The sequence below is a fragment of the Physeter macrocephalus genome, chromosome 6, assembly GCF_002837175.3.
Source record: "Physeter macrocephalus isolate SW-GA chromosome 6, ASM283717v5, whole genome shotgun sequence".
Classification (NCBI taxonomy): Eukaryota; Metazoa; Chordata; class Mammalia; order Artiodactyla; family Physeteridae; genus Physeter; species Physeter macrocephalus.
In genome coordinates, this window is record NC_041219.1 from 43,231,708 (window position 1) to 43,253,924 (window position 22,217).

At 48.3% G+C, this 22,217-nt stretch overlaps 1 protein-coding gene across 1 annotated transcript in view; it reads right to left on the reverse strand.

Moving 5' to 3' along the window:
* CACNG2 (calcium voltage-gated channel auxiliary subunit gamma 2) overlaps window positions 1-17,875 on the reverse strand; it is a 117,600-nt gene extending 99,725 nt beyond the window's left edge. Inside the window, exon 1 of the mRNA XM_007106586.2 lies at window positions 17,661-17,875. Coding sequence (XP_007106648.1) covers window positions 17,661-17,871 — 211 coding nt within the window. The 5' untranslated portion in view covers window positions 17,872-17,875. The remainder of the gene's footprint in view (window positions 1-17,660) is intronic.
* Window positions 17,876-22,217: the final 4,342 nt, after the last annotated feature.

A 22,217-nucleotide genomic window follows, 5' to 3' on the forward strand; every position in this document is an offset into this window, starting at 1 on the left:
CACAAAAAAAAAAAAAAAAAAAAAAAAAAAAAAAAAAAAAATTTAACCAGGGCATGAAACCAGTGATTCCTTAGATATTATCGCTTAGGATGAGGCTAAAATGGGATCAGTTTAACGATACGTGTTTGATTAATAACAATGTAGGTGGTTCCTGGATATGGCAAAAATAATGCAGGTGGTACCCCAAATACTGAAGGATGGGAAATCTCCATTTAAAACAATATCCGCCAGCTTTTGAGTCTCTATTCTGTGTTCAAATCCTTTATACAGATTATTTTAAGTTTTATAACACGTTGCTTGATAAGCAATATTATTCCTGTTGCAGGCAAGAGACGGCGGTTCCGTGAGATTAACCACCCTGCCGGAGGTTGTAGAGCTGGTCGGTCTCCAAACCCAAGGCCGTCTGATGTCCACAAGGGGCTCTCTCTCCTGCATCCTGCTGCCCGGTCCATCCAGAAGAAACTAGGGCAGGCAGTGGTTGGGTTCTAGGGAAAATCTGTGGTCCTAGGCTGCCCCGGCGTGTGGTCCTGTCATCTGGCCTGTAATTTTAGCCTGAGTCCTGGCCACAGGCTCTGCGGTTTCCTCGCTCAGTCCACAAGCGTTTACTCCCCTGCCGGGTAGTTCTCTTTGATCTCCAGGTCCTCATCGAGTTCTGCTTCAGCAGTGTTTCTGGGGCTGGGAGGGGTGTCTGTTCCTGCCTGGGAGGAGGCAGGAGGCAGGCCCCTCCCTGATTTCTGCTGCTTCTCCTCTTCCCCCCGACCGACTGCCATGGACGCTCTGGCCCTCGAGTTCCATATGCTCCGAGAGGGGACAGCCCCCGCGCCCAGGCAGCCTCTGCCCGTGCTTGCTACGCTTTCGCGCACCGCGCTAACCTCATTTTGCGGAGCACCTGCCTCCCGCCTTCCTTCCCATCCCTGTCTCCTTCCCTCTTAGATGTGGGATGGGGGTGAGCTCCTTGCCCTCTGCCTCCTGCTTTCCCTCACACCAGCCGCCCCACCAATTCTGCCTCTGGCCACATCCCTGTAACCCTGGCACCAGGTACCGTGGCCACGGAGGCGCATCGGGAAGCCCGAAAGGCACAGCGCTCTCATGCTGGACGGGAAGCCCTTCGAAACAGAACTTCCGGGCCAGAATCTCCGGTTCGCCTGTGAACTCTTCCAGAACTGAGGCCGGGAGAGCCGGGGAGCTGCCGCTTCCACGGCCAGCCAAGACTCAAACCAATTCCTTTCTCCCTCCCTTCCTCCATCTGTCCTTCTTTCTTCCTTTCCTTTTTTTTTTTTCCCCCTTCTTTCACGGAAAAATTTTGCTGAGAGCCCACCACGTGCCAGACACTGCCTTAGCCGCTTCATTTTGACGCATCGACCAATCCCCCATTTCTTAACCAAGTGCCTGCCACATGCCGGACACCATGCCAGGCAAGGGGCACAGAGGCAGACCCGACACCTCCTGTCTCAAGACCCTGACTGTCCCGTTGGAGGGACAAAGATTCGAGAACAAAGTACAAGAGAGCGCCCAGATCTTGTACGCCTGAACTGGCCGCAGTGAAGAATGCCCGACAGTGGAGCTCCTTTGGCGTTTGCAGCCCGTGGGAAAAAGTTGAGAGTTGCCACGTGGCTTCTGGCTTTGATCAGTCCCCATCCCTCCTATCACTGTGTCAGAGCGAAAACTGTGAAATGCCAAGACAGTCCAAATGGTTTCTTGTCACAATCCACCCCAGATACAAAGCCCCATGTCTAAGCAGACGTCTCCCTGCCATAGAGAAAATGCCAAAGAGGAGAAAACCGTCCGTTTCTCAGTGCTACTTGAGGCCTCTCTTTTGCCAAATACTACTGCCCTTTCATGTGACTTTGTGGGACAGATGGAGAAGCCCAGAGCCTATCCAAGGGTACAAGCAGGGATGTAAGCTGGGAGGAAGGAGGACAAAGAGACCCAGGAGCGCACTCGGCTGGGCCTCCTAAAGGTGGGACTTCATCTGCCCTAAAGCACCAGCAGCAGAGTGTGTGGTCCAGAGGGGAACGTTTGGTGCCGTGGAATGGCAAACTCTCTTCAGTTCCACAAGCATAACTCAGCTCCTACTGTGTGCCAGGCGCTGTGCTAGGTGCTTGAGGCTAAATGTTGGACCGGGACCGGGGTGCGTGGGTCTTAGTCCCAGCATTGTTGCTAGCTGGCTCCATGGCACCAGGTCCCTTCCTTCTCTGGACCTCAAGTTCTTGGGTCATAAGGTGAGGGTCTGGACTAGGTGAGCTCCCTGGATACCCTGCTAGTTGCCTTCCTTCTTTCCTTTCCTTGTAGCAACAGAACCCCTAACTTTTCACCGTGCATGTGGCCACTTGGGAATAAGATTCTATTTTCCAGACTTCCTTAGAGTTAACGTGTGGTCACATGACAAACTTCTGGCCAATGAGACCAAAGCAAAAATATTGTGTGGTGTCTTCCAGAAAACCTCCTTAAGAGCCATGTAACAGGTGCCTTTTGCCTTTGTTTCTTTGTGCCATCCTCCACCTTGATGCCTGGAATGTGAAGGCAGTGGCGGGAGCTCTGGCAGTCACACTGGAGATGTGAGGTCAAAGGCCATACTCTACGGACGGTGGGGCAGGGAGCTGGTAGGAGCCTGCATTTGCTAACCAGTTTGTGGAGCCTCCAGACCAGCCTTGTATTTCATGTCTCCAGATTGGTTTCCTTGAGAAAGGATAAACTTGTTGGCTTATTTAAGCCACTGTTAATTTTCTTTTTCTGTTGCTTGTTGTCAAATCTAATCCTTACTGACGCAAGCTCTAAAATCCCTTCCAGGGGAACCATTCTGAGCTTGTGATATTAGGGGAATTCTTTAAGCACTCACTCCCTGTGCTAGGCAGAATAATAACCTGCCAAAGACGTCTACAGCCCAATTCCTGTAACCTGTGAAAATGTTTCACATGTTATGGCAAGGGCCAATTAAAGTTGCAGATGGAATTAAGGTTGCTAATCAGCTGACCTTAAGATAGAGAGATTATCCTTGATTATCCAGGCATGGGCAATGTAGTCACAAACATCATTAGAAATGGAGGAGGGGGGCTTCCCTGGTGGCACAGTGGTTAAGAATCCGCCTGCCAATGCAGGGGACACGGGTTCGAGCCCTGGTCCGGGAAGATCCCACATGTCGTGGAGCAACAAAGCCCGGGCGCCACAACTACTGAGCCTGCGCTCTAGAGCCCACGAGCCACAACTACTGAAGCCCGTGCGCCTAGAGCCTGTGCTCCGCAGCAAGAGAAGCCACCGCAATGAGAAACCTGCGCACCGCAACGATGACCCAATGCAGCCAAAAATAAGTAAATAAAATAAATAAATTTATTTTAAAAAAAAGAAAGAAATGGAGGAGAGAGGCAGAAGAATTAGCATTAGAGAGTTGCACCATGAGAAAGACTCTGTCTGATGCTGCTGGCTTTGAAGATGCAGGAAGGGGCCACTGGCCAAGGAATGTGGACAGTCTCTAGAAGCTGGAAAAGGCAGGGAAACAGATTTTCCCTTAGAGCCTCCAGAAGGAACACAGTCCTGCTGACACCTTGATTTTAGCCCATTGAGACCAATTTCAGACTTCAGACCTACAGAATGGTAAGACAATAAGTTTGTGTCGTTTTAAGCCATTAAATTTATGGCCATTAGTCACAGCAGCAATGGGAAACGAGCACATTTCCTCTGGTTTCTTACTGACAAAGTGAGAATCATATAACACCTATGTTACAGAGTGCTGTGTGGTTTAAGGAAGGTGACATCTGAGTGGTCCATAGGACAGGGCCCAACACACAGGAGACCCTCAAACAACATTAGCTCTCAGGGAAAATCATCTCTTCCTCTCACACCTCTATACAATCGCCTTTAGCCGTTAATGACGAGAGTAGCTGAAACATATTGATATGAAGTGCTCAGGACTGCACTGACGGCTTTACCAAATTCAGGCACTCTGAATGTATTCAGTGCCTGGGAGGAAAGTTGTCACCATCATTTTAGAGGTGAGAAAGCAGGCCCAGTCTGCCAGTGGCGGAGGTAGGATTTAGACCCATGTTCACCAGAGCCCACTGGCCATGCTGCAAAAGCTTGCTTCTCAAAATGTGGTATCAGCCTCACCTGGGAGCTAGAAACACAGGCTCAGCCCCCACCTGGACCCCACATCAGCATCTGCAGTTCAGCCAGATCCCCAGGTTATTAGGGTACACATCCAAGTTTGAGAAGTGCTGCTCTAGACCCGGTAGAGCTCTGTTCTCTCCTTGACCTTGTTCTTTGGGAGGCAGCCTCCAGTGATTTCATTTCCTTCATCTGTGTTGTGCCTTTCCCCTCTGTTCTACCTGGCAAACTCCTCTTCATCCTCCAAAACCCACTGCAGAGGGCGCTTCCTTAGGACCCCTTCCGGACCTCCCCACACAGAGTTGTTCTTTTGTCTGGTCCTTACACAGGCCTTCACAGCGGCTGAGCTCACTGGTGATAGTCTCGGTACATGCCTAGCTCTTCTTCTATCTAGGCCTTGATCTCCTTTGGAGCAATGGTATGTCTTCTGTCATCCAGACAACATTGAAACTGACTAAGCACCCTACTAGGTGCCAGGTCTGATCTTAGTCCTGGGGCTATGGTAGTAAATAGGACAGAAAAATCCTGGTTTCTCAGAGCTTATATTCTGGCTGGGAAAGAAATAATAAACACTGTAGACAAATTAGGAGAACACGAAATGAAGAAAAGAGCCTGGGAAGAGGATGGTTGCTGTCAGCTGGGGGGATCAGGGCAGACCACCCCCCGTAGGAGCTGACTTGTTTCTGTGCCCCACAAATTAGCATAGAGCCTGACATATCAAACATTCAAAACCTGTCAGATTGGATCAGATCTGACCATTCTCCCAGATCAAACTGCATGTCTTTAAGTTCACGTCCTTTCCGAGCAATTGCTAGGCAATTTTTTTTCCTACCAAGAAACTCCTGAAATTCCCCTCTTCTGTATGAAGTCTTCGAGGTAAAAATTTAAAGTAGAGAATGCCCCATTCTCCAGCAAAGCCCCTGCCTCTCTCTCTTCAGCCAGCACAGACAACGCGGACCATCTCCCTGGCGCCTGCCATTTAGTTATTGAATAAAGCATAACACGTGGTCAGCACGACAGGGTGCATTTCCCCCGAAACTGGGGTCAAGGTCAGAAAATGTCAACTTCTAAAAGAGAAGCTCTGAAGGTGGCATAAAATGGGTGAGAGTTTCTCTTTTTAAAAGCAACAACTTACCCTAGAGCTGCTGGGTAAAAAGGAGTAGATGAGCTTGCCTTCCACCTGAGTCTTATCAGCAAGCACTGCTTGGGAATGTTGGATGTTTATGCGTTTATTTACAGATGCATTTATTTTTATTTATTTTATTCACTCTGTTAGCTGCTACACTCTGCCTGCGCTGGTGGTGTTTTGCTTACGTTTTCAGCCCTTGGAAGACAAAGACTCCACCTGTAACTTGTCATTGGCAGAGAGGAGCGTTTGCAGACCCGGATGCCTGCGGAGGCCAGAGGAAGGCCAAAACAGCCCAGCAGCCTCAAAAGATACTCGGGAGCGGTGGGGACTTTGGGGAACTGCAGAGAACCTGCCATACCTGAAGGGACGTCGGCTGCCCTTCTCCTGCTCGTTGCTGCCAAGCAGGAAGGGGCCTCAGGGTTACCAAAATCTGATATTTTTCCCCCAAAGGAAGCCAAAGACAGGGCTTTTTTAGATAGGAAAGTTCTCGATTTGTAGAATATTTTGAGTTGCCAAAACAGCGACAACTCACAGGTCACTGTTTGCAACTGTTGGTATAATCAATAATAAACATGCTAGTGATAACAGCATCTGGCATTTAGAGAGCGTTCGCTATGTACCAGCATCTTGTTAAGCACTTTGCATGGAGCATCTTACTAAACTTTCACAATCAACCCATGCGTGAGATACAATTTTCCCCACTTAGACACGAGAAAACCAGCTTAGAGAGGTGACATTCCTAGTCCAAGGTCACAAAACTGGTAAGTGGTAAGGTTGGGATTTGAACCCAGGCTGTCAGATGCCAGAGCTGACACGAACTACAGGCCTGGCTAGAATATAATGCATTCTTTCATTACGATGATGCTGGGGAAAATCTGAGATTCAATGTGCACCATGATCTCAAATGTAAAGCTGTTTTTCTTTATTCATTCATTCAGCACTGACTGAGCAGCTACTACTTGCCAGGCCCTGGAAACAGGTGTGGAATCGCTCCACACAAGATTAAAGGTACCATCTTCTTCCTGCAAATTTCTCCCGTTTCCCCTGTCTCAGTGAAGGTCACTCACTGTCACACCTTGCTCAACCCAAGTGACAGTCCTGGATCCTGTGGATCCTCTGATTCTGTTCCCTTGCTCGACAGCCCCCCTGTCCCCTGCCCTGGGTCAGCTGCTTCATCACTTGCTGGGCTGGCAACCATCTCCTCCCTGGACTCCCTTCTCTGTCCTCCTCTTCTTCCCATTTCTACTTCCCATGGCTTCCTGAGCCATCCTCCTAAAATGCAAATCTGATCATATCATTTCCTTCTCAAAACTCTCCTCTTTAGACTCTTTACACGTGAACCATCCCTTCATGACGTGGTCTTTGTCTAATCTCATCCCTCAGGACTAATACCTTCCCCTACCTCCCTTCCTGCACCTGATCCTCCAGCAATACTAGAAACTTGTGTGGTCCCCCAAACATCCCATGCCCTCTCACACCTCTTCCTGGAAGAATCTCTCCACTCCTAGGTGTGCTTGCATGGGTCCTCCAATCCCCCACTGGGGCATAAGCTCCTTGAGGGCAGGGGCTGTGTCTTTTCGCCTTTGTAAACCCAGAGACTAGGATGGTAACTGGCACATGGCCGTGACTGAGTACATTTTGTTGAAGAAATGGACAGGAGGACTCATGGTCTGGAGGTGGAGACAGAAATGGAAACAGGCAACAAAAAAGATGGAAGATGCTGCGTCGGAGACATGCAGAGATGCTGTGGAAGGAAAGAGGGAAGGAACGTGAGCCAGGTGGGAGCAGGGTGGGAGGGGGCAGAGATGTTGGGGGAAGTGACAGTTCAACTGAGTCCTGAAGACAAGTGGAATGTGGTTGGAAATGGCCCTCTAGGCAGAGGGCTGGGGAGAGGGAATATATGTATGTATTCACCTCCTCCCCCTCCACAAACTACAAAGAGAGGGATGTCTATGCATTTTGAAGCATCCTTCTGTATTCAGAGCTGTGGGAAAACCTGGTAGCCCCTCCAATTTTCCCTACTCTCCTCTGGGTAAGGAGCATATGCTAACTGAAGCTTCAAAGTTTTAAAAACTTCATCAAATGTGGAACACAAACAGCAATTTCTGCTGAGCTTTGCCTTCAAATTCTCAAAGAAATTTATTTATAGATTTTGGGACCAGGGGAAAATTGTAATATAATTCGTGTAATAGAAGGCTGTGCACAGGTTTTTGGGTTGGACAGGCTTGGGTTAGAACTCCAGGTCTGCTACTTGCTGTGTGACCCTGGGCAAGTCACTTAACTTCTCTGAGCCTCTTATGATGGAGATGGTGGATATCATAGCATATACCTTTAGAATTATAAAGATTAAATAAGAGTTAACCTCTGGAAAGCATCTAAACAGTGCTCAGCACAAAGGAAGCACTCACGAATGATTCGTTATTATTATCGTATTATTAGTGTTAAAATGATGCCAGAATAGTCATTTTCAGGGTTGCTTTCTTTGCAAAATATGTTGGAGGAGAATTGGGCAGGGGAGTTCTCAACCATAGGGAAAATTCAAGAAGGATAAAGAATAAGACTTGTGCAGACAGAGATCCGGGTTGAGGGGAAAATGTGGCAGAAACGAATGAATGATCCTTTATGTAGAGAAAGTGAGAAAAGAGAGCCTGGGGCAAAATTGGGATAAAGAAAGGTCTAGGGATGGATACAAGTATATGTATGGTTGAGTTGCTTTGCTGTACACCTGAAACTATCATAACATTGTTAATCGGCTATACTCCAATATAAAATAAAAAGTTAAAAAACAAGCAAGGTCTAGGGATCAGCAAACGCTGGTCACCAGTGAATTTTGCCCCATGACAAGGCCAGAGAGAGGCTGGCACTGGGGCATGTGAATGGCATGGTGGATGGTGTAGCAAAGCAAGGTGCCAATTCCCCACTCAATGAGGCTATGGCAACCGTGCACCTGGGATCCCGTACCTAATCTGTGGCATTCTTGTTAGCAGCTGGAAGACTCCCCAAGGGCGAGGAAGTTCCGGGAAGAATGAATAAATATAGTGTCAACAAGGAGAAAGGGGAGGCGGCCCCTCAGAGGCCGACTCAGGGCTGCCAAGTCAGTACCTCTGAGCCAGGCGATAACGTAGGAGGGTTTGGATTGAGAGAAGAGGTGACAGCTGCCCAGGAGGGAACAGGCTCGCAGGGGCTTATCAGCTTCCCGAAGCTTTGTGGCAAAGCTGTGGCCCGGGAGGCGCCCAAAGAGCATCCCAGGTTGTGGGGTGCAAGGGAAACCCTTGCCTGTTCTCAAGGATCTTTCAGATGCGGTTCCAGCCAAACCTTGGAGGGCTGACTGGTCAAGAGGAGGGAGTTTTTAAGAGCCCACCTCCCTCCCCTGATGGGAGCTCCTTGAGGCCAGGCACCGTTGCCTTACTCATTCACTCCACAGTTAGCTCCTAAGCACGCTCTTTGTGCCAAGGTCGACACGCCCCTGCCCTCACATGGCTCGGTCTTCTAGGGGGACACAGACCATAAGCAAATAAATGCTCAAAAGCAAAAAAGTCAATGTTAAGATGTTAAAGAAGGAAGCGAAATCGAGTAACGGGACAGGGAGCTACTTTAGATGGGGCAGTCAGGAAGGCTCCTCGAGAAGGTGGTATTGAGCAGAGACTTGTCTGCATCCTTGTCACCCCAGGGCCCAGCCCACTGTGTGTGGCCAGTAAAGGCTTGTTCTGCTGGGAAGGGAGCGCCTTGAAGCACCTCTACTGTGTATCGCTCACAATCTTCTTCCTTCCCCCTCTTACTCTCTGTTCACTACAACTGACTTAGGGCGAGTCACCCGGTCACTGCCGCAGCCTCCTGTGCTCGCCTCTTCCCAGTTAAATCACCCCAGCTCCGGCCGACCCCAGGTCCCATGCATCAGGGTCCGAACAGCCAGTGATCTCACTAATGGACAAAGCCAGGTGCGCCCCTCCCTTGCTTCCCACCTCTCCGGACCCCCCTTTCCTCCCACGCCGAAACACAAACTGCTCAGTGAGAGCCATTTCTGTCCCTTTGGGATCCCGTCTCCACTGCCTCCCACACCCCACCTCCCTGCCTCTACCTTCCAGCCTCACTGGACCATCGGCATGGCTGCTTGGGCGCCTGTGTTTCTGCACGTGCCGTTCCTTCTGTCTGAAGCGCGCTTCGTCTCCCCAGCTTGCTCACCCCTATGCATCCTCAGAACCCCGACTTCCCTGGCATCCCCTCCTCCCCAGTCTCTCTGTTCCCAGAATTCCCCGGGCCTATGCTTCCCACTGTGTCATCAGCATCGTCTGTTCACTGGTTTGTCTTCTACTAGATTAGAAGCTCCTTGAGGGCAGATGGAGACTTTGCCTCTGTCCTAGACTCTCACACAGCACCTGGCAAGGACTCGGAAAGCTGTGGAACAAAGATCAACTGTCACCCTCTTCTTTGTCACGAAACGTTCTCGTTAAGACCACACACTTCCCCCATGTGGTTCCCTGAGTCACGGGACAGGCGCTAATGGCAAGCTGGAGAAATCCCTTGAGCTCTCTCAACACCCTGCCTGCACTTCTCTCTGCCAGCAAGATAGTTTTCCATCTTCCTTTGATTCCAAGGCACAAAATTAGAGGATGAAATTAGAGTATGTTTTACAACTGATATGTACATGACATTTGTTTTCCCCTGTCCCGAAAGCTGTTTAAGTAGATAGTTCATTTTTATAATCAATGGCATCAGAACCGAGGGAAGGTGGAACGGGGAGATTAGAGCCCTTTATATACACAGGAGAAAGGACCGGGATGCCAGCGAGGCCATAGAGTTCGGCGACGATCCCACAACGGCTGTCACGCATTTCTTGGCACTGCGGAGCACAGTTCACACGTCCCTCTACTCTAATTCTTATTTTCAGAGAGTCTGGCGGATTTAACCGAGCCTCACGGCCATTCCAGCTCAAACCCTCAAGGAGCCTAACTGGTCGTAAGAGATGCCAGGAATCTCTCTGAGTTTGGGGGAGGGTGATAAGGCGAGGTCACAGCAGGCTAGGTCAAATGTCTTGCGTGAAACAGAGTCACTTTGTGAGATGCCTGTTCTTTGGGATTCCCTGCTTGGACTCACCTGGAGGGTCCTGAGGGGAGGGTGGTCTTGTTCACTTCTGCCTCCCAATGTCTACTGCAGGACTGGAACCTACCATCAACGCCTCCACTAAGCATAGTTTGAAATTTGTGGATTGGAGTTGAATCAATCTATTTCTTCCCTTCTCTGTGCTGTCATAAGTTTTGAGGCCAAAGAGACCACCACACTCGGATGTGGGTGGAATCAGAAAGAGCATGACAAAGAGAAGGGAATCGTGCTCTAATCCTCGCAACAACCTTAGGGGCAGGCATCATCAGCTCCATTAGACAGATGGTGTGAAGGAGGCACAGAGACAGAATTAACTAGCTCAAGGTCACACAGCTTATAAGCAAGAAGCCAGAAGTCAAAGAGCAAAATTCTTTAACAAGACTAGCAAGGCCCCACACCCTTGGGTGCTAACTATTTCTGCATCCCCCACCCCACACCATCCAGCATCATCCCCTGCCCCATCCCCCCTCCATCTGGGTCCTCCAGCCCCCCTGGCCTCCTCCCAGGACTCGCTCCTTCTCTTCCTCACTGATCTTTGCACTTGCTGCCCTCCAACCTGGAAAGTTTCTTCTTCACCCAGTTAACTTCTATGCATCCTTCATATAGCCATTCACATCTCACCTCCTCAGGGAAGACTTCTCTGATTAGAACGATCTTAATATCATAAACTCACAGTCTCGTGTGACTCTCCTTGAGAGGACTTAGCATAGTTGTAACTTACTTTACAACTATGTTAAGTGAGAGTCTTTAAAGTAAGGTCTGTCTCTTCCAGAAGGCTCTGAGGGCAGTGACCCTGAAGGGAGCTGCTACCCACCATGACCCCAGGACTTGGCCCAGCACCTGGCATGTTGCAGGGGCTCATCAACGATTTAACAAATAAAATAAACGAGTGAAGGAATTGCTTGATCTGTGGCTGTAAACTAACCTGGAAACTTATAATGCGTATTTCACCTGAATATGGTTTTTTGGCCAAAATACTTAGAGTCAAGGCTAAAAGGAACCATTGCATTTTTGAACCATTTAAAAATCTCCTGCATTATCAGTCTGGATACATATCTCCTCCTCCCCCACTGACCTGAAAGCAAACACTCATGGGAAACTCTCCCCGAGGATCTTTGTGACAGACGCTCTGGATGATGTGGAGAGAGGAAAGCATGGCCAGTATCTATTTAGAGGATGTTCACCCCCCCAGCACTTTCTTCTCGGGCATTTATTTTCTCTCCAAACACTTTCTTTCTTATTATCTTTGTTATTGTCCCTTGTGTGTTGAAACACTCTCTCTCCTTCCCTTCTCTCTTTTCTCTGTGTTGAGTCCATTATTTATTTTTTGGAATGTCAAAAAAAAAAAAAAAAAAGAAGGAAAGAAAGATGCTTCTGCCACCATTGCTCACCGTTTGTAATTTAAAGAAAAATCCTTTGACGATACGAAGGGATCATTATTTCTCATTGCCCACCCTGTAGTGGGCAGTGGTGGTTTGTTCGTTTGCCAACAAAGGTGGGTTGACTCTTGCACCATCCTAATTGCTGCGGCTACAGCAGCGGGCAGAACAAAGGTCCCTGCCTTCCTGGGGCTGACAGTCTAGTGGTGCAGACACACAACAAATGGCATGAGTAAATCTCATAGTGTGCTAGAAGGTGGGATGTACTCTGTACGAAAAAAGAAAGTAAAACAGAGCCAGGAGGATTTATGAGGGGTGCAGAGTAGGGGCTGTTGGCTGTGATTTCAAACCAGGTGATCAGGAAAGAAGGTGGCATTCATTGGTTTAATCCCAACGAATCACCCTGTGAGAAGGCTGTTAGACCTCCTTTTTGTGGAAAGGGAAACTGAGGCTTGGAGCGGTTAAACGACTTGCCCCAGATCGCACAGCTCGTAAGGCTGCAGTGCTTGAAGTGAACCCAGGTCTGTGTGGCTGCAAAATTCTTTCAACTGCACCGCACACAACAAATCTGCATCTGAAAACTTCCATGACTTCAGGGGACATAAATCTGTCATTCTTTGAAAACTGCTTGCCAACACAAAACTCACGGAGAGTTTACATTGAGGACACTTCCAAGATGAAAGGGCAAACACGAAGAGGCATGTGGTGGGTCCAGCCTGAAGTTCAGTATTTGTTCCCTTGGGCTCGTGGGAGTGAGAAGATTACGGCAGAGTTGTCACCCGGCAAAGGTGCAGGCAGCTGGAGGGAGTGGCATGCAGGGGAGTCAGGTGGGTGAGAACTCAGGTGTCCTGACCTGCTTGGGTTGGGCGCTCAATGAGGACACTCAGGGAGATGCAGACAGAATAGAATCCAGTGCTGGCAGTGAATCCGAACACGAGGCCACAGAAGGCCAAGGTTCATGCATAGAGCCCTCTGGAGGTTTGCAGGGTGGAAACAAGAGGCCTGGATTCAAGTTCTTCCTCTGCCACCCTCTGCCCATGTGGCCTTGGTATGAGGTGTCACACCTGGCACCTGTAAAGGGAGGGGCAGGAGGGCAATGTGAATGGGCTGGGATTTGCAGGGCTGGTTCCTCAATAAAGGAATCAGGTTTGTCTTACAAGGTGAGAAGGGCTGGGAAAGTGGGGCCTGGCTCCGTGGAAAACTGCTGATCAGAACCTAAGACCTTAGGCAAAGTTCTCGAGGTCCTGGGAACTGGGTGGGGAAGTTTGGTAAAGAATTCTGGGGAAGGTTTTGGGAAAGCTACACAGGGATGGTCCCTGATGCCTGTTCTCTGCCCAAAGTGTCTGTTCTGGTGAGTGTTAAGATCAAACTAGATTTGGGCATCCTTTACAAGCTGAAGAGGGAAGAAAATCAGTGGGTTAATCTTTTTCTTCCCCGCAGAGACTGAGTGTACTGATAATTTTTCTTTAGCTAATTAGGAGCTGTGCAACCCAATGACTGACTCCTTTTGAATTTTCTCATTTTACAGCAAAGAAGTCATGACTCATTCTTTTAAAAAAGAAATTCCATAACCTATATGGGAAAAGAATCTGAAAAAGAATGGATCTATGTGTATGTATAACTGAATCAATTTGCTGTACACCTGAAACTAACACAATATTGTAAATCAACTACACTCCAATATAAAATAAAAAATTAAATTAAAAAAATAAAAAAGAAATTCTGGGAAGAACAAACAAATCATCCTGATTTCCTCACCCCCTTCCCTCTCTCTCTCTCTCTCTCTCTCTCTCTCTCTCTCAATTACTTGCTTGCTGCATGTCCTTATGATCTTTGAATTAATTTCAATAATTTAAGAATTTCCGAATCAATCCATTGATAGATATTTTTTCTGTACCTACCGTGTGCAAAGGACCTAAAGAGAATCAAATTATCTTGGGAATTATGGAGCGATAGGTACACAGTATGAAGGCCCATTAGTAACTTCTAAACTCAGCTCTTCCACACATAAAGGCAAGAGTGTCCGGGAAAGGCAGTTGGCATTTCTAAAATAAAAGATATATACTTACCTTCTGCAGAACAAGAGAGCCATGGCTGAACCCAGCATGGGGCACTGGGCACCTTGCAGGCCAAAGCAAAAGCTATGCAATAATGAACTTGGAAAAGATAGTTCAGGAAAACCCAGACACCTCTTACTCAAAGAGAACAGGGATGGAGAATGGGTGGCAGAGCCCCTGTGGGTAAGCAAGTTGTGGAGGAGAAGAGAGGAAAAGCCAGGAAGAAGAGGAGCTCAGAAATTCAGCAGCGGGATTTGAACAATCTGGACAGGGAGAAAGATTTTTGCTCTGCCTCACGGAAAAGGGCGAGAGAGGGAGAGAGAAGGGAGGGCGCATTTCTGCTATGGCCCACGTTGTACTGCTGCTGGCTCCTCCTCTGCAGGGCTGGGAATCCTCTGGGGGAGACATGGAGCCCAGACAGAGGGGAGGAAGGTGCAGGAGAGAATAAACACAAAGAGTGAATTTCTTGCTGCCCCTGGAGACGATGATTCCTTTTGGTGACAACAGAGGTTAATATACTGAGCAGCAAGTCACCGCGTGGCCCAGAGACAGCATGCTTGGAACAAGCTGTTTTAATGTCCTGTCGCAGATTTTATTGAATTCTTCTCTGAAAGGGCCAGTTCACCTCTCCATTCGGAGGCTCTTAAAGCAGCTTTCCTGAAAAGTTCAAGAACTTCTCCTATCGCTTTCCATCTACATGGATCCATGTGCAGACCATCCCCCATGCCCTCAAATCCCACTAAGGACACTGGTCTGCTAGGGGTTTCAAGTTCACACACAGAGACACTACTACTCTTTACTCTGCAGAGGGAGAAAATAAAGGCTGTGGTTTCTTCTTGATTCCTCTCTCCTTCCCACTGTGTCTACCCCTAACAAGTGGTCCTGTTCTCTTCTCCTTCCTCAACAGAGGAATTCATTTCAAAAACAGCCATAGAGGCAAAGAAATGCTTTCTGATTCTTATTTTCATCAAGAAGTGAACAACAACAACAACATCATCTCAGGAGATACAAAGCCCTAATGCAAACCGGAGAGCCAAAGAGGTCAGAAGAAGACAGGGTTGTTTTTCATACGGAGTCATTAGCAGCACATTAGGGCGAAGACTGGAAATCTGTTCACAACTTTTTGGATACGGGCAGGAAACACAATAAAGGGGTGATGGGAAATCTCTTCTGAAAGTCCAGTTTCTCACAAAAAACACAGGTTGGGGGAACCTGGCAACTTGATTCCCATAAAGGCCAACCCTATTCTGAATGCTCAATAAAGCAAGCGCACGAAAGCCCCGCAAGAGCCATCTGTGTCAACCTGCAGAAATAAGTGCATTTATACTCTTTGGAAACCAGTGCAGTCTTTGAAAGTATGTGGCTTTAAAACCCTCAGACCACTTCCTAAGTGGCCAAGGCCCAACTTCTTAGGGGGGAGTCTGAGGCCTTCAAGACTCTATATGGACAGAGGCTTTGGAAATGAAAGGCCAGGTTGAACTGGGGCCCTGGGTACCCACCCTTCCTGCCTGCGCCTTGGCTACAAGTGGAAGAGGCACAGCAATCCTAAAGCAGCCTGGCGCAGCCTTCCCCACCATCCCTCCCCCCCACCCCGCCCCGACTGACTGCCGGGAGGCCCCAGTCCTGGGGAGAAGAGCCAAACCCACGGCTCTTCTTGTACGAATCACACGATCCTTGGGAAGTGTTGCAATACTAACCCTTTTAGGGATGATTCAGGGAGGGAGGTGTGGGTACGGCTTGGAGAGAAAGCTGAAGGGGGCGGGCAGCACATTTGGGGATGTGGATACCAAACAGATGGAATCTTAATGAAAATACTTAAGCCTTTTAACGCATAAGTGATCCAAAGCCACTGTCTAGTCCTCTTCCCTTCAGGGAATTAGAAAATGTTTAAAAGATCATGGTATTAAGAATTTGCACATAAAACCCTGATAAAGTATATTTATCCCAACTCACAAATTTCTGGGAATATTTCTCCTAAAGTCATGTCCTGTCTTTCGTCTAATCTCTCGGCTGCATATCTTCATCCATCTGACTAAAATCCAAGGAAGGCAAATTGCTACTATGATCATTTCCCTAAAGCAACCCTCATTCACTTTGCTTTCCTTCTCTTTTGGAATAAAAGCGTGCCATAAATGTTTAATTAAATGGAAGTCTTCCCACTGTTAGTGACTAGCTGCATGAAAGCCTCTTCATTTTTTTAAAGGAGGGGTGTGTTTGAAACAGTGCCTATCAATTTCCCGATATATTGATTCTCTGGCTGGGGAAGAGCATATAGTATTCAGCATAGAGCTCCGCTGCAGACTATGCTCAAGGCAGCGGTTTGGATTGAGAAAGGGCACCAAATGCAGTATGCGTCAAATAGACCATCGCTCAATGAAGTCACTTAGCTATTCAAAACATGTTCAGCCATCACTCAACCACTTGCACCAAGATTGTTGGGGGGGGGCGGGCATGGAATTGGTGCTCTTTTCCAGACATAACCATTTCCCAAAGAGCAGCTTTTGCTCAGTTTGGGTTAGACTCTGGGGCCACATCAGTTCTCCCTCTCCCTGTCTGTTTCCTTCTCTTCTCCCCCAGCTCCTGGCTTCAACTCCCTGCATCACCATCCCATGTTGAGCTTAACAAACAATCCTGCAGTCCCCGCTTCCCGACGCTGCCTCAAACGGCCTCCGTATTGGTTCATATCAGAAGCAAAGCACATAAGCTTTTCTTTCCACCCAGAAACATGTATCTCTCTGTGCATGTCTTCCTATGGGTGGCTGTAGCTTGTACACACAGACATAGGTAGCCGCTCAAATGCAGCCGCTCATATTCAAGTCTGTTGCTAAACGCAGGTTGCATGACCCGCAGGAGTTTTTGCCCCCTGTGTTTATTAATGTGTCTCAAAGCACATGCTTTCATCCGTACCCTGATCTTCCAGCCTTTCCACCGTGGGGACCGCTTTGCCCACAGCACATGCACAGGCACACGTGTCCCAATGACCCTGCAAGATCAAGGCAAACAGCTGACACCCCTGACCCACTGCTCCCTACTGCCCCCCCTCAACCTCCCCATGCCCTCGTCTCCCTCCCAGCCTCCCTGCACAATGTCTGATTCCCAAGCTGGCTGCAGTGCTGATTCTACACGCTTCTGGGTAATAGACAAGTCACCCTGTGTGGAAGTGAATTGATTCTCAGCCTAACCTGCAAGTGAACTGCTGTTTATTAGAACTTGGGTCTGTTTCCTGTGAGAGACGTACGTGTTTTTAGACTTTGTAAACGTTAAAACACACATACACACACAGCCAGTCACCTCGAACGATACGTGTGGCTCACAGACATTACGAAATGCTCTTGAACTCAGCTTGCGATTCTGGAATAATTAGGATTTACCAAATAAGCGTTCTTAGAAAAAACAGATTTTTTTTTAAAAAAATGGAGATTTGCAGGTGATGAGGTGTCTGGGACTTTGGGGGAGTAAGGGGAGGAGGAGGGGAAAGGAAGAGCATTTTGGAATTCTTCATTACGAAAAGAGGAGCAGTGTTGAGAGAGGCAGTTATTTTCTACCCCCTCATAGATGGCCACACTACATCAAAAGGCAAATCCTAATAATCCCAAAGCAGGTGGAGCACATTTGACTTTTAAAGACAATCTCTTGTTGTTTTCATCATATCATAGATTATTTCAATGGAGAGGTTTGAAGGAAGGGGGGTGGTGGAGGCTTGAGAGTTGAGTATGGTTTTTGCTTATTGATTTCCTTTCCTCTGAAACTAACCCAACCAACCTTGATCTGTGGTGGAAGGAGTGAAGTAAGAAAATGGTGGAATGTAAAGGGAACTTATTTGGAGGCGGGTGGGGAGGGGGAGTGAGAAGAGGAGGGGGGGTGGAGAGGGGGAGGAGATGGGAAATCAAATACCTTCTAGGCAGCAGGTTCTCCATAATCCAGAATGGGTCATAACTTCCTCGTTCTTTTTGCTGGTTTCATTCTCACTGACACTTTTGGTCTTGCAAACCCCTCTGGAGTAGAGCCAATAGTCGGTTCCCACAGCTATGGTCATCAGACTGAAGGCAGCGAAAGCACCAACGGTGGTTAAAAGCATTTGAACACCTCGATCAAACAGCCCCATAATTCTTCATTATATAAACACCCAACCGACTTCTGGTTCTCGGGAGAGTGTGTGTGAGGGTGCGAGTACTAAAGCAAAAAAATAAAAATAATTCCACTACTAATATAATGGATATATGTGTTAATAGAGGATATGGAGAGATATAAAAAAAGGGAGGTAAGAAAGCTCACGGAAAAGAGTGTAAATTATAAAGATCACACGGGAAGAGAGGCTTGCCTTTTGAGATCAGAAACTGTTCCAGTTGCAGTGATTAAAAAAAAAAAAAAAAAAAAAAGGAAAAAATAAAAAAGTGATTAAAAAAAAAAAAAAAAAAAAAAAAAGGAAAAAATAAAAAGACACCCCCCACCCCCCCAAGTGAGATGCCTTAATCTCTTTTCCTAAAATTCTGGTCTCCAGTTTCCATATGTGATAGCTAATTTGGAGAGGGCTTCCACAGTGAACCAGGGATCAGCCGCATTCTCAACACAATCTCTCATGGTCGGGACCTAGACAGTTAGAGATTGTAAAAGCCGAGATGCAACCTTCCGTCTTCGCTCTCGGCTCTGCGGCCTGCGCCATGAAAATCCTTTGCTTCGCCAGTTCTCTTCCTTGGGGGGGGTCTCGGGCGTTTTCGTTTCAGACCAGACTTCCCAGTATTCTGTAAGCCCTTGATTTCAGCTGAACAGGTGCGGGGGTCTCGCCTTCCATGGCTGTGCCCCGGCAGCGGCAGGGCGGGCAGGCGCGGCGGCGGCGGCGGCGGCGGCGGCAGGACGAGCAGCGGCGGCGGTTATTGTTGCTGGTGGCGGTGGTAGTGTTGGCGAAGTGGGGGAGGGAGGGGGTTTCTCCCAGAGAATCGAGGCGGGTTTCCCTCCCCCTATCTGCAAAGCTCCTGGAAACAAGGGAGCCGGCGTCTTGCTGCAGGATGGGCCGCCCGCCTGCCCCCTCCCACCCCACTCCCTGCCGGCTCTGCCCCCGGCGGAGGCGCCCCCGCCTACTGCATTACCGGGTGGTGCTGAACTGGACAGCTCCCCGCGCCGCCGGCTTCGCGCGCTCCCCGGCTCCCCCGGCGGCCCGCCAGGAGGGGGGCGCGGGCCAGAGTCCTCCCTTCCCTCGGGGGCAGCCAGGCCAGGGCAGAGCGGGGGCTGCCTTTCCTCTTTTTACCCCTCTCCCAGATCCTGAAATGAGCGCTCTCCTGGGCTCCCGGAGCTTAGAGGAAGGCGTAGCGAGAGATAGCTCCGCTCCCTTTCCCTCTCCCTCTCTCTCTCTCTCTCACACTCTCTCCCCTTCCCTTCCCCCTCGCTGTTTCTTCCAGCTCAGCCTCCTTCTCATTCCATCTCTACGTGCCCAGAGCTTCAAATACAACCCTCCCATCACAATCAGACGGCACAAAACTTCAACCAGCCGTTTCTTTGCCTGGAAGCCCTGAAAATATAACCTGGATGGGTAATTACAAACACGGTCTCTATGTGTTTTTTAAATCGTCTTTTGCACTTTGCTGTTTGGGGGATCTGTTTTATTTTGTTGGCACGTTAGCTGTTCTCCTTTTGGTCGTTTCTCTCTCGTCTCTGTCTCTTTCTAGCGAACAGGGTGTGTACGTGTGTCTCTGTAGTTTTCCGTGAAATCGCAAATCTTGCTCCTACAAGCAGACATTTTGGAAAGATTATTCATGGAAAAGGGTGCAAAAGGGTGACTGGCGGCTGGGGCTTGGGCGACGATTTTCATCTCAAGGATAAATATGTTTGCAGGGGAAGTGGGTGAAATGTGAGTCCTTCTCAGTTTCTCACATCATCTGTGAACTGGATGGGAAGAGATAAAAATCTCCCTGCTGTGAATAAGGAAACACATCATAACTCTCCCCTTTTCCTCAGCAGAATGGTTATCTTGTGTTAATTACAGCATCACCTCTTGTTTCTATATGTGCAACTTTTCCTTAATGTGACCCCTGGAAAAAGAATCCCATCAGATTCCTGCTGCTACTGATGATATTTCTCTCGGATCAGTTTCCTACTTAGGTGAGAGGGAGAACATGAGGTATGATGTAGGTGCACTGTTTTTAATTTTGGGTGGGGGGAGGAGCCTAGAGAGAGGTGTAAGTCTGATGGGTCAGTTGGGGGTTAGAGATGTTTCAATTTCATAGCTCAACTATTCTATACTTTCTTCTTCCATTTTTGTCTGGAGATAATTTGCTTGACAATTTCTTAGTGATCTGGTGATTATCAGAGTATATAAAAGATGACTGAATTCAAATCAGACTTTCTTTGGTATTGCCCAACGTCTTTCCCTTAGCTCAGAGTTGGTCTGAAGGTATGGCCAATACATTTCTTTTTTTTTTTTTTTTGGTGTAGAAAAACTACTTGTTTCTCCATCTTCCATGAAACTTCCTTCTCTCGCTCTCTTTTCCCTTCTCAGAAAGGAAGGACTCCTGTGAGGGGTAATCGCTGTGCTCCTGGAACCTTGGAGGGGGTCCTGGTGTCCGGAGAACGTGACCAAGATTAGAGCAACCTCTGCTGAGGTACCTTTAGGGTATATATAGCAAGAGCTACTTTTGCGGACTGAGGATTTCTCCTGTTTGGTTTCTTGTTCTTTGAGGGTGGGGATGGAAATTGGGATGGGAGAGGCACTGATATGCTGATCTCACTCAGCAGGGAGCCTAGCAAGTTCAGCCAGGGGTTCAGATGAGTGATTTTCTTGGCTCCCTTCCTTGAGAAAAAAGTGAGGGGCAAGGAGGAAGGCTTCATAAACGGGCCTTTTGGGGGGAGTGGAGAGAGGTTTGGGCGCAGTCACATGAGCCCGAGAAGCTTGCTCACACTTACTCCTGTCACCTTGGTTGCCTTTGACCTGTCCAAGAAGTCCCTTCAGACTGGAGATAGAACCCTCCTTCTTAGCCCCCCATCCCTTTCAGACCAACCCCTGAATCTTTTGCTCTAACAGAATCAGTAACAGAGGCTCAAAAGCTTCTGTTTGACTGCAGAAGCAGCTAACATCTTAGCCACTGACAGTGGCTGCAGCTTTAGCAGCATTTGATTAATCTTCTAGCCAGATAATCATTGAGTAAAGGAAAGTGGGTGCGGGGACACGTAAGAGCTTTAGGTTGATGGTGTGGAGAGAACAGACACTTCTGGAGACAGAACAGGCCTGGGGGCACAGCTTGCCTCTGTGCTACTTGGTAAATGCAGGATTCAAACAAGTCGGCTTCCTAGAGCCTCAGTTTCACCACATGTAAAATGAGCACATAGTACTGCCTCCCCCTTTCTGAAGTTGTTCCCAGTTACTCCCTGCTTTTCACAGCTGCCACCCTGCTCAGATTCTACCATCCCATTTGTAGCACTTTATTTTGTGCCTGTGTCAGCTCTCTCACTGACCTGTGAGCCTTTTGAGGTCAATAGCTGTGTCTTGTTCACCCTTGTATCTTTGGGACCTAGTGCAGGGCTTGATACATAACAGATACTTGATAAATAAAGGCTGAGTGATTCTAGTGAGTTTTAAACGGTGTACCTGGCACGTAGTAGGCACTCAGTAAATGTGGCTTGCCTCTCATTTCTCCTCCCCCCATTTGCATCCAGATTGGTTTCCAGCCTCTTCTTCCATCTAACTCGTGTACCACTACCCTTCCCCCTCCCCAACCTAGCTCTGCGGTCCTTTCTGCAGACCAGGCAAGGCTACCTGGGAAGACCTGGCTTGGTGCAAACCACATTAGATGCTTTGGATCCACCAGGCACACATACTTAGCAGCTGCTGAATGGATGCTCTTAGGGAAGCAGCTTTGTGAGCCTGCAGTTGGTGACTTGGTAAGGGCTTAGAGGAAATTAGCTGAAATGCCACAGGCCTATTTTGAGCTCCTTCTTTGATGGAGTGGAAATAACATGGGATTTGGGCGCAGCAGACCTGGCCTTGAAGCACAAGGCTGCCATTTCCTCATTGTATGACCTTGGGCAGTCACTTAACCTCTCTGGAAATCTCTCTTCATCTGTCAGGAGGGCCACTGGCAGAAGCCTTACAGTGTGGTTGTCAGTGTTATGTGTAAATAACCATGACAATAGCTAACATGTCAGGCACTGATCTAGGCTGAGTCCCACGACAATCCTATGAGGGAGAAACCATTTTACAGATGAGGAACCTGAGTCACATAATGGTTTAAATATCTAGCCTAAGGTTGTGAGTGACAGTGAGTGAGTGGCAGGGCTCTAGCCCAGAAGCCCAGCAAACAGCCCTAGGTCTTAACCCCTGTGCCTTGACCCAAGATAGAAGCTTTCTGAATAAGGATATTACACCAATGCTATTTGCTTCTCATCCACAGATTTGGCAAGGATTTCAGGGAGTAACTTCTAGGTGCTACATATTTTCACACAGATTCTTTTTTTTTTTTT